Source organism: Phyllopteryx taeniolatus, chromosome 14 (genome assembly GCF_024500385.1).
Source record: "Phyllopteryx taeniolatus isolate TA_2022b chromosome 14, UOR_Ptae_1.2, whole genome shotgun sequence".
Taxonomy (NCBI): Eukaryota; Metazoa; Chordata; class Actinopteri; order Syngnathiformes; family Syngnathidae; genus Phyllopteryx; species Phyllopteryx taeniolatus.
The window spans coordinates 5690908-5703337 of NC_084515.1; the positions used below are offsets into that span (position 1 = coordinate 5690908).

At 40.2% G+C, this 12430-nt stretch overlaps 1 protein-coding gene across 3 annotated transcripts in view; it reads left to right on the top strand.

Annotated features, from left to right (window-relative positions):
- Positions 1–1629: 1629 nt before the first annotated feature.
- mast3a (microtubule associated serine/threonine kinase 3a) overlaps positions 1630–12430 on the top strand; it is a 35834-nt gene continuing 25033 nt past the window's right edge. For 2 of the 3 annotated variants that reach the window (XM_061797612.1, XM_061797614.1), the window contains exons 1-3: positions 7243–7732; positions 10617–10705; positions 11678–11750. In XM_061797612.1, coding sequence (XP_061653596.1) covers positions 7647–7732; positions 10617–10705; positions 11678–11750 — 248 coding nt within the window. In that variant the 5' untranslated portion in view covers positions 7243–7646. Of the gene's footprint in view, positions 1754–4595; positions 4628–7242; positions 7733–10616; positions 10706–11677; positions 11751–12430 lie in introns of those variants that run through there. The other variant, XM_061797613.1, reaches the window with a different exon arrangement.

Here is a 12430-nt window from a genome sequence, read left to right on the forward strand (position 1 = left end):
TGCATGCGAGACTGATTTAGAGTCGTTACCGCTAAACTGTTTTTCTAATTTTACTGCATAGTTTCTCTTTGCAATTTTAATTTATTTAGTCAGCTGGTTTCTATTGTGATTATACAGGGCCCTGTCCCCACTTTGATATTCGTGCTCTTTAGCCTGGCGAAGTTGCTTAAGTTTGGCAGTGAAGCACGGTTGGTTGTTGTTGAATGTGCGAAATGACTTTGTTGGTACGCACACCTCTTCAGAGAAACTAATATAGGATGTGACAGTGTCCTTATATTCATCCAGGCTGCCAGCTGAATTTTCAAAGGCACTCCAGTCTGTGCAGTTTAGACAGCTTTGAAGTTCTGTCTTTGTTTCGTTAATCCACTTTTTCATTGTTTTCACCGTAGGCTTCGCGCATTTAAGTTTTTGCCTTTATGTTGGTATTAAGTGAAATAAGCAGTGATCCGACGAGCCCAGGCCTGCACGAGGTATAGCACACTATGCGTTATTTAGCATTGTATAGCAGTGGTCTAAAATGTTATTTTCCCTGGTAGGAGAGTCAATGTGACGCTTGTATTTAGGGAGTTCGTGGTTGAGTTTAGCTTTGTTAAACTGAGCGAATTTGCGAAAGTTGTTTTGCGGGTAAATACATATATACTACCACATTAGTATCGGTTAGTGATGGACTATGGCAGTTATTTTCAAGCACTAACCATTTCATTTCACAAAAAAATATTGTTATTTACTAGAAATAATCTAGATTTTCTATCTAGCTATGTCAGTGACAAATAATGAAAGGCAAAGCAAGTTAACAACTAAATGCTTTTCCGCTAGTTTCCTGGTTTCAAACTCAAGGCCCAGGGCAAGATCTGCCCGGCCACATTATTATACGGCGTCAGAGGTGATAAATGAACCTGTTGAGCAAAAATGTTACTAATTCTGCCTTGCTTCTGAATTCTCTCAGCTCTGACATGCAAACGAGGGAGTGGCATTTTTTTTACTTTCTGGAAGAGGATTTTCCACCATAGTTTCAGCAAAGCTCCTGAAGCCCAAGGCACCAGGTCGGCATGAGACCACAGTGAGTGCACAAGAAATAATCGATAGATACCTTGTCAATCACGTTTTCTGTCTCTGGTTGTTTTTCCTCAGCTGCAGTGATTTCTTGCAAATCAAATTAGAGGCACAAGAAGGGGCCAGAGAGGATTGATTTTTTTTGTCACAGTATTTTACCTATGTACTACTGCCAGGTCATACTGACAGTTTCAACAAATATGACAAAAAGGAATTATTTGGGGTGCCGCGGGGAATTGTAAACTACCCTTTCATAAAAGAGATCATTTTATGTGCCAATTTTTTTTTCTTTTGTGCCAAGTTATCAAAACTGGTTTTGTTTTGTACATAGTTGACAGTGTATTTCAAAAAAATAAAAACCACATACATTTCTGTACTTACTTTGTGAATACTTTTGCCACCTCTGGCTATCCAAAGACACACACACCACCCTCCTCTCCGCCACGTGATCAACCGGCTTAAGTGACAACCTTTCAGGGGTCTGTGGTGACACCAAGCGAAGAAGATGAGCAGGATGAAGAGGAAGAAGAGGCGGGGGGTGGGATTTTGGTGGCGCAGCAGTGAGGAGGAGCACTCTCTCCCGGGCGCAGCATATAGCAAAATGGCTTGACTGAGCAACAAGACGCTTTGGAGGGTTTATGTATTTTTGTTGTCTTTAATCATGGATGAGCCGAATATCCTTAGACGACGTGGGTTACAGGTAAATAAATACATGGACGCTGTCACGACACGCCGCTTGTTTCCGGGCAAATTACAATGAGCGTGAGGATGAGATAACAGCATTTTGTGAGGATTTGCATCGGGGTGTTGCCCATTCTTTCCCCCTCTATAGATGTAATCATACATAATGTGTTGATCATTTGTACAGGCGGTGGCAGTGTTGTGAAGTGACCACGAGCTTGTGCTTATTTAGGAGCATCTCATTTACAAGGCTTTGGTAAATCTGGTTGCCTTGGTGATAAGGGGAGCACACATGATCTAGACAGGAACACCTCCTTTATCATCTCCTGAATGCCATGTTTGTTTTCCTATAGTGGGAATAATTAAGTGCCATTCATCAGAGCAGTGTACATTTTCTGCAGTAAATAAGATACTGTAATCTTGGTGCTTCTGGTTTAGGAGGAGAATATTAATAATATTAATAATTAATATGAAAGGTCACAACTGCGGGGTTAGGGTAGTAGTTAGGGATATATTACTCTAATGTGGAATTATTAAGCATATACTCTAAAAGATTAAGGTTCTACGTAGTACGCAAATGCAGTTCTTTAGCTTGTACACATAGGGGAACCGCTTTTGGGTACTATCTAACACCCATTCTTTGTGGTTCTATTTACAAACAACCATTATTCAATGGATCTGTGTAGCACAAATATTATTACAAAAATTATTGTTAACAAATCCTGACTGCTCTCAACGTTGTTTAACCACAATTCTACCAAACACATGGCATGGGATGCCCCAGTGAAGACTCCCACTGTATTCTCAGTGACTCAGAACCTATTTGTAACGCAGGAAACTAGGCCACACTGAAGCTAATGACATTTACATGCACTAAGAGGGAAATCAGGGGGATTGAGAGTGATTGATCCATCAGAAGAACTTCTTATGCAGTAGCTTGTTAAACATCTAATGAATGTTCAGAATATGTTTACTAACCAACCTCCAGTTAGGTCTGGAGATGTTTGGATGATTTCATTAGCTATTAGGATTTCAGCTTCATACACCACCACGACATATTTAAAATGAAACAATACAGATGTCATTGAAGACTTTTAGACTTTATGCACATCACTGTCAAAATCTAAATGTGAGAGATGGTAATATTCAAGAACAGGAAAGACAAATTAGACTTCCCCAGAAGAAAAATTCTAAAAAAAACCAAAAAAAAACACACATTTTCGAGAATTAGATTACTTGAACATGCCAGGGGGGAAAAAGAAAAGAAACAGCTCATGATCCCAAGCATACCTCATTGTGTGTCAAACATAGTTGTGGCAGTGTTATTACATGGGAATGTATGGCTGCTAATGGAACGGCCTCATTGATGTTTAATGATAATCCTAAGAGGAGAACAAGATGAATTGTGAGGTGTATAGGCCAATATTCCCTTCTGACATTTCAAATGCTACAAAACTGAGAAGACAATGCTCTGTTTGAAGGCAAAATAAAAAACAAAAGAATATTCTTCAATTGTCAAGGCTTGATCTGAAACCAACAGAGCAGTGATTCTCAAAGTGTGGTACATGTACCAATAGTGGTCCACAAACCCCCTCTAGTTGTACGCGAAAGAATCACTGCTAAAGTACAGTACAGTTGTAATTAACTTTTTAGTACAATACATTTGCATTTAATCTTTTAGACATGTTTTTTTTTTTTTAAAAAAAACATTTATTTAGGTAAAAAGAAATATTTAACTTTTTGTGCAATACATTTTAATTGAATCTTTATTCAAGCACATTAAAAATAATGTTCCCATATTTAAGCACAGTGTTAATGTTCAAACTGGGCATAATGTGGCGTACAATAATATTAAATACACTCGTGCCTTGCAATACAAGTGACCCGAATCCAAGTTTTTGGCGATACGGGCCGTCGTTTGTAAAAAAAAAATTTGCTTTGACTTTGAGATAAGAGTATGCTGGACATGAACTTGAGTTCATGCCCACCATATTCACTTCACAACAAGCGGCGGTTTGGCAGATCGTGAACAATTCTTTAAAAAGAGGCTTCAAGCTATTTATTGCCACTCCCAGTTTAAAGTGTCAAACTAAACATAAAACCATGTCTATGTAAAACAACCACAAAGCTTGCTTTGGATAAGTCAGTTTAACTTAATGCTGAAGCTAAAGCACACTTTGGTTCTGCAGCTGGAAAATGATCCCAAACACACCAGCAATTCAACTTCCGAATGGCTTAAAAAATAATAAAATAAAAATAAATAAATAAATAAAATATAAAAAACAATGTTTTGGGGAATACCTTAGTCAAAGTTTGGACTTGAATCCCATTGAAATGGTGCGCGATGACCTTAAAAAGGTCGCTCATGTTTGAAAATCCTCCAGTGTTGCTGAATTAAAACAATTCTGCAAGGATGAGTGGGCCAAAATATCTTCACAGAGATGTGAAAGACTCATGGCCTGTTATAGAAGACGCTTGATTTTCAGTTGTTGCTGCTGAGGGATAGCCCAACCAGTTATTTGGTTTAGGGGGCCATTACTTTTTCACTCGCTTTGAATAGTTTTTTCCCCCCTTAATAAATACAACCACCATTTTAAAACTGGACTTAATGTTTACTTGGGTTATCTTTGTCTAATATTGACATTTGTTTAATGATCTTAAACTTTAAAGTGGGGATACTAAAATCATACATTTGTAAGAATTTGAGGAGGCTCATGCCTTTTTATGGTACTATACTTAAACATAACTGTATACAGTAAATACAAATATACTTATTTGCCACTAACATCATGATGGTTATTCACACCAAAGTAATGTTTCTGTATTCCTAATTTGTTTTTTTCCCCATTTCTTTATTCCAGAAAGAGCTGAGTCTTCCCCGGAGAGGAAATGTGTAAGTGATACAAAGTCATTCTCTTCCCACAAGATCATTCTGGTGCTTGTCACCTTTCAGTTTATCAGGGGCTGTCAATACTACCGGTATTTCACGGGTGTATACATTGACCAGGCCCAGCCTCCTGGGAGCCAACAACTGAAGCTGTAGATCAGGGCTGTCTGCAGTCAAAGTGGTTTCACCGCTCAGACTGGTTTTATGTTAACTTAAGGGGCACGGTTTGAATATTTATTGGTTGCTGGGAGGTCATTGGGTATTGTATTTGAGTATGTGAGAACCTTGCGTTAAACTTTTAAAGGAAATAAAAAGGCAACAGGAAATAACTTGGTGTATATCATTTTTGATTGTTCCTATACTGTTCCAGAATAGTCAGAATTTACCGCCCACAGTGCCAGTAAGTCAAAATATCGTAACCACAGGAAGGCATAATTTGGATTGGATCTCATTAGATTGTGAAAATATACAGTACTTAATGTTGTGGTTGGTTGATGTACTGCATACTATATGTCATGAATCAAATCTAAAATTTTGATACACCAGCCACCATGGATGGATGGATGGACATATAGATATGCAGTTGTTTGTTTACATTCAACCTTTAGCTGCACCCAGTGCGAGTGACGTCATGCACGCTGTGATCTTGAGATTACAATTTCAGCATACCAGCAACCTCATATTGGTCGGTTGTTTTTTCTCGTTTCACAACATGTAGATTCTGAAACGAGAGGGAATACAACTCTGAACCTCCTGTATGCTAATGTGAAGGTAACATATGGCTCTTCTCTCTTCCCTCCTATGGGGAATCTGACCACAACTTGATACACCTTGAGACCATCAACAGGTTGCTGATGGTACAGCAGGCAGCCAAAGTAAGGACAGTGACAGTTTGATATAAAGACACAGTGGAGGGACTGCAGGAGTCTCTGGATGTCATCGATGTTTTTAAAGATTATATTTGTATTAAAAAAGTAAAATTTTATGTATGTATTATTATTTGTTATTATTTTATGTCCGATTTTATTTACATCTTATTTCAGCTGCAGTTGATTTTTTTATGTGCTCTATGAAATACTGTATTTACATACAGTGGTACCTTGAGATATGAGTGACCCGACTTAAGTGTTTTGGAGATACGAGACGTCATTTGCGGCACGGTGGCCGACTGGTTAGAGCGTCAGCCTCACAGTTCTGAGGTGCGGGGTTCAATCCCCGTCCCCGCCTGTGTGGAGTTTGCATGTTCTCCCCGTGCCTGCGTGGGTTTTCTCCGGGCACTCCGGTTTCCTCCCACATCCCAAAAACATGCATTAATTGGAGACTCTAAATTGCCCGTAGGCATGACTGTGAGTGTGAATGGTTGTTTGTTTCGATGTGCCCTGCGATTGGCTGGCAACCAGTTCAGGGTGTACCCCGCCTCCTGCCCGATGACAGCTGGGATAGGCTCCAGCATGCCCGCGACCCTAGTGAGGAGAAGCGGCTCAGAAAATGGATGGATGGATGGATGGAGACGTCATTTGGATCTTCTGCTTTGACTTGCAAACAAAAATTTGAGATATGAGCGCTGAATGCTGGCAGTGAACTCTACTCACTTCATAACAAGCAGCAGTTTGGCAGATAGCGAACAATTCTTTAAAAAAAGGCCTTCAAGCTCAAGTTTATTGCCACTCCCAGCTGAAGTTTACTGTCAAAGTCAACATAAAACAAGGAGAATTACATGTTGTAAACACGTAGCTTTTAGGGAAGTCCATTTAACTTAGTTAGTAATGCTAACAAACAATGTTAAACACCACAGACGGGTTAACGACTAACATTTGCGTTGCTGCGCTATAACTCTTTAAGAAATGGGTATGTGAACACAAACGGTGGAGCAACACATAAACAGATTTTATAACAATAATAACAGGAATATATTCTCTATCCTTTGCGAAAAATAACATATTACTGAGTCAGTTGTGTAACTATGCTTCGTGGGTGTCCATCAATCCATTTTCAACACCGCTTATCCTGGTTAGGGTCGCGGGACGCTGGAGCCTATCCCAGCTGACTTCGGGCGAAAGGCAGACTACACCCTGAACTGGTCGCCAGTCAGTCACATGGCACATATAGACACGGACAACCATTCGCACTCACATTCACACCGTCACTGAGTGGGAACTGAACCCACGCTGCCTGCACCAAAGTCAGGCGAGTGTACCACTACACCATCAGTGACGCTTTGTGGGTGTCTCTGACTGTATTATGCTGCCCCAGATATGAGTGTTTTGAGCTGCGAGCATCGTCACGGAACAAATGAAACACAGCTCTCAAGTCACCACTGTAATTTAAACTGAAATCCATAGTCAGATGTTATGGGTACAAGAGTTGAGTACTGCACTGTATCTATTCCCTGAAGAAATCCTTCACAAATTGCATCGATATCATGTTCTACTTCCCATATTCAAGCATTGGAATTCTTAAACATAGCCTTTAAACTTAACAGGCATTGTAGTGACATTATTTTTATCCCCCGTCGTGACCCAATTACATATTTTTGTTTTTATAGTGGGTCGTTACCAAGTTTGTGTTTTTCCAATTTTATCCGAGGATACCTGAAGGCAACAGCATTTCCTCCACCCTCCAGCGTCGATTTCTGCGCATGCGCTGTTTGTCGCTGCCGTGACTAGAAACTTTTTTTATCCGTCTTTATTTTTTTGTAAGCGTTATCAGTAGATAATGTCGCATGCCGATGCGGACAGACTTTTCCTGAAGCGTAACGGGTGACAGGGGAGACCTAGAAGGACGGGACATGGCCGTAGAAGCGGCTCGTCATCACCGAGCTGGCGAGCCGCGGGTCTGGCCTCAATTTTTACCGAAGCTCAACGACGGACTTTCCGCCATCGGACGCCGCCGACTAACCGAGCAAAGCTACCTGACACCAGCGAGGCTCCACTGGGGGAGGCTCTCTGAGATGAGCCCCTGGCTGTAGAGGACACTTCCCGTACTTGGATTCCCTTTATCGGTCACCACCACCACCACCACCACCATGGCGGACCAAAACCATTACTGGACGGTGCTACCGAGCTACAAAACAAGTTTTGTTACTGGGGCCATGATGAAAAGAACCAAAGGGTAAAATAATTGTATCTATAATGGAGACAAAAATTCTTCTATTTTTCCACAGTGTTTCCTTACGTGCTCAGGTTGATAATAATCCCATTGTTGCAAATGTGACAGCCTACATACTATATGGCTGTTCCATTCGCCCTAGTTGCTCTTTCCATTAGGGAAGTGTGTGTGTGGGTGTGTGGACTGCACATTGTCTGCACCCATCTGTCGCATAAAACTCCACAAAGTGCCACTGTTGATCAATTTTTCCGACGTGATGATCATGATGTTTGCTTTTCTCCGAGAGAGAGATTGAATTAGGTCTGACCGGATAGCAGTGCACGTATGTCCCATGCTGCACCAGTAAAAAGAGTTTGTAGCGTTCATATCGAGGCTATCATCGTTTATGGCAGCCTTATCTCTTTTGGCTAATATAGAGGCTCTCATCGTAGAAGAGCGTTGGGGTATGCTTTTGTATTTACAAGCGTCGTTGCTGATAAGGGTCATTCTTTAGGAGTGAATGATACCCTCACCGACCATTTTATTGGATACAGCCGCAATATTTAATGAAATCCGACCCTAGTGAGGATAAGCGGTACAGAGAATGGATGTATAGATAACCAAAGAGAATGTAAAGACAAATGGTTTTATAAAGTGTAATTATTACATGGTGTCCTCTGATGTAGCAGTTACTGCTTCGGTGTTTACTGACCCAAATTCGGTGAATCCATGCAGTGACAACTCAAAACTGGCGGTCATAGATAGGTTGAGCAATGTTTCTCTGAGCTTTTGTTGCAGGTTTTTACTGATTTTACTGTATGAGACCTTACAGCTCACAGTGCATGTCAGCGCAAATGAGAATCATGAGGTCAAAGGAACAGCCTGAAGAGCTCAGAGACAGAATTGTGCCAAGGCACAGATCTGGCCAAGGTTACAAAAAAAATAATCTGCTGCACTTAAGGTTCCTAAGAGCACAGTGGCCTCCATAATTCTTAAAATGGAAGACGTTTGGGATGACCAGAACTCTTCCTGGAGCTGGAGCCTTCCTGGAGCCGTCCGGCCAAATTGAGCAATCGAGGGAGAAGAGCCTTGGTGAGAGATGTAAAGAAGAACCCAAAGATCACTGTGGCTGAGCTTCAGAGATGCATTCGGGAGATGGGAGAAAGTCAACCATCACTGCAGCCCTTCACCAGTCAGTGCCTTATGGCAGAGTGGCCCGACGGAAGCCTTTCCTCAGCGCAAGACACATGAAAGCCCGCATGGAGTTTGTGGTGTATGTGAAGCTGGCTCATACATCAAAGACATCAACCAAGCTACAGTTTGTACTTTGAAAAACTCGTTAATTGGGGCTTGTAAAAATCAGGTTTATAAGGTTTATTATTAAAGTGGTAACTAATAATAATGCTCAGGTTAACCAAGTTGCTGAATATGCGGAAAATGTACGATTATCCTTTCGGTTGTCCTTTTTAGGGCACACTTGTGGCCCTATATGTATTAGTTGTGCAAGTGTACATAATGAAGTGTCCAGTGAGGATTTTTTTTTTTTTTTAATATACAGTATGGTTAACATGGCTCTTTTTTTTTTTTTTTTTGCTAGACTCATACATCAGTCATGCATCCTACTCATTACTGTGGCTTTCATTGGTACTCTGTGATTTTATGACGAATCTTCCCATCAGGAGACATGGAACATTGAGCTACAGTATTATTTATCGTGCTGTCACGACAAGCATGTATTGTCTCTCTACTGAATGTAGATGAAGCCCATCAGTGACTCTTTCATCCTATTGTTATGGTTTGACTTTTTCCTCTTAAGAATGAAATGGAAGATATACTTGTTAGTCATTATGAATGTTAAAATGTTACTTAAACCATTCCTGGAGTTAGTCAAGGTTTTGGGTTGGTGACAGTTGGATTTCATTCAATGTATTTTTCACTATTTCAAATGGGAAAAGTGTCTTAGAAATCAGAGTTTGTCAGTCCTTCAAAGGCAGACCAGCATCCTGGAACAGATTGTGTTTGACCTTAGACGTGCCACTGTATTCCGGTTAAGAAGTAAGTGCAAGGTGGACAGAGCCCTGAAGTTACGGTGCGTAACTGCTTTGACGCATTGAGCAAGTGACCAAAAATAGGGTGCGTTTTTACATTGGAATGGAAGGATATGGGGCTTTACTGTAACAGATAATACAATAAATTATGAAATGTAAACTCTGGCACCTATAACGTGCTTGCAAGAGGAATCCAAGCAACAAGATTAAGCCAAGACGCAATACAGATGGATATAAGCGTTCCATTAATACAATACTTTAAAAATAAATGAATGTTTACAGAGTTCAATGTAGATACTCAAGTCTTCCAGGTCGTGGTAATCTGCAGAAGTTAAATCGAGGCAACTTGACTCTTCTTGATTGTTGAAGACATTTCACTTTTAATGCAAAATGATTCAACTATTATACAGATATGCAGAATTATGTTCTCTTACTGTGTTAATGCCAATGCAAACCAAAGCAAATCTCATGCTAGTCGTTGATCTCAGCCACTGTGGAGAAATGTTGTGCTCACTGGTGATGGATGTGTAATGGCATGGGTAGACTGGACAGTTATTTGATGGGAGTCCATCAGTGGGTGCATTTGGCTTCCTTCTATAACTGTCAGACAAGGCTTTTTTTGTAGGATGAGCTGCTCTTGCTTCAACCCATTCACAGGAACGCTTCCAGACAAATTTAATCAGTATGTGTGTGTGACATTGTTCATTGGTGATCCTTTGCTAATATATTCTCATGATGTTCTTATTATATTTATTCATCAAAATGAATGCTCTTTGTGTAAACATGAAGATCGTGTTTGTGGGAGCACATTGCATAAGAAAATATTTTTAGCCGTTAAATTTATTTTCCTCCTCTTACAGTGCCCGTAATAACAAGAGAAGAAGTTTGGCGGTCGGGACCCCTTCACCCACACTCTCACGACCGCTTTCACCTCTCCCGCTTGCCACAGGTACTTTTGGTGTGTTTTTGTGTTTACAGTTGTGTGCTAGCTGAGATCTATGTGTGATTATTGCTTGGCAGTCATTTGATGTACTATGTGCATGAAGGGGGTCCACAATGGCAGGATACCCATACAGCAGCGCTCTTGTTTTGATGGGGAATGTCACAAGATTGTCGGTATTTTTCCCGCAGTCTTATTTTGTTTATTTCCTGCAAGTGGATCCCAATATACAGTAATAGGATTATGTTACATAAAGGATTCAAAGTCCTCTTTAGTATCAAACATTTCTAGCTTCCACTAGTCTTAATTAGGGGCTAAACAACTTCAGCTTTTTTGTAGTCACCACTAAGGTGATCGTAGTCGAGTCGACATCGATTAATCGATGATGTCATTGATGTATTTTTTTAGTTGTCAACTTGCTGTGCATGCTTTTGCCTCCAATCACAAGCTCGTTCACTCAGTTAGATTTCAATGAGGCGTCTGTGTTGTTAATGCCAAAATGTGATTAGCAATTAATCGACTTCAAGCTCTAATCGTAATTGAGCAGTTGTAATGTCGACTAGTTGGTTCAACCCCAAGTCTTAATATGACTTTCTAATGTTTTGGTAACTTTATTTGGGTACATGACAGCGGCAGAATCTCCTCTCAATAGTATAGTTTCAGTGAAATCCATATAAATTGTTGAGCTGTATCAGAAATTCTGACTTTACAAAGATAATGTTTATGTTTGTATGATACTGGTAAAGAGAGAGTGAATATATTTATATTGCATTTGCCCCATTATACTAAAATGATGATATTAATAATATTAATATACCAAAATAGGGTAGCCTATACTAGTGTACAAATGAAATACTGTAGCTCTCATTATGACGTAGTGGAATTCAACACCACTTCATACGACAATCATAAAAATCATTAACTAATGTTATTTGTTAGCGGTTTGTAAGTCTTAGTTTCTAACACACAGTGTTTCTTTAGCTAGCAGCAGCCCTTCAGAAAGCCCCAGAAATGTGTCTGCAAGCAGCTCTGCTAACTTCCAGTTTGCCCGCAGGTAAGAGTTGACTTGAAATCATTTGAATTTTTGCATGTGACATCAGGCTCACCTTATCATCTGCTGACTGCTGACACAGGTTCAGACATTTATGTCATTCAGTAAAAGTGATTAAATGGAGGCCAGTCGATCGAATGTATGTCTGTGGTGCGTCTCTCAAATTGTGTAAACTCTGGGTTCAAAAGATAATAAGAAAAAAAGACTAGCAGAAAGTTGAGTTTGTATTTCCATTCATGATTCTTTTCTAGCAAGTTAAGATCAGGACAAACCAAAACCACTATATGGAAACACCATTATGTTTTTCTTTCAGTCTCCAGTCATCAAAACTACCACCTATATGTGTGTGTGTGTGTGTGTGTCTTTAAACAAAACGTAACGGGGTAATAATGGCATGCTCTTACCTGTCCGTTTTACCCTAGTAATGGCAACAAGCCCAGAGAAAACCAGCCTAGCCCGCTGAAAAGCCTCTGTGTCAATTGCTCCTCACGGGTCTTGGGTTGAGCTGCAATCCGGTGCTGCTGTGATTATGGGTGAAATTGCAGAGCATGCCCTCTCAAAACACTTATTATAACACACAGGGGTCTAGAAGAGCATAAAAAAGCAGAAAAAAGGGTCTATGATTTAAAATGTGGAGTTTCCATGGTTCCCTAGATATGTATTATCTTGAGCTTAACAAGCTT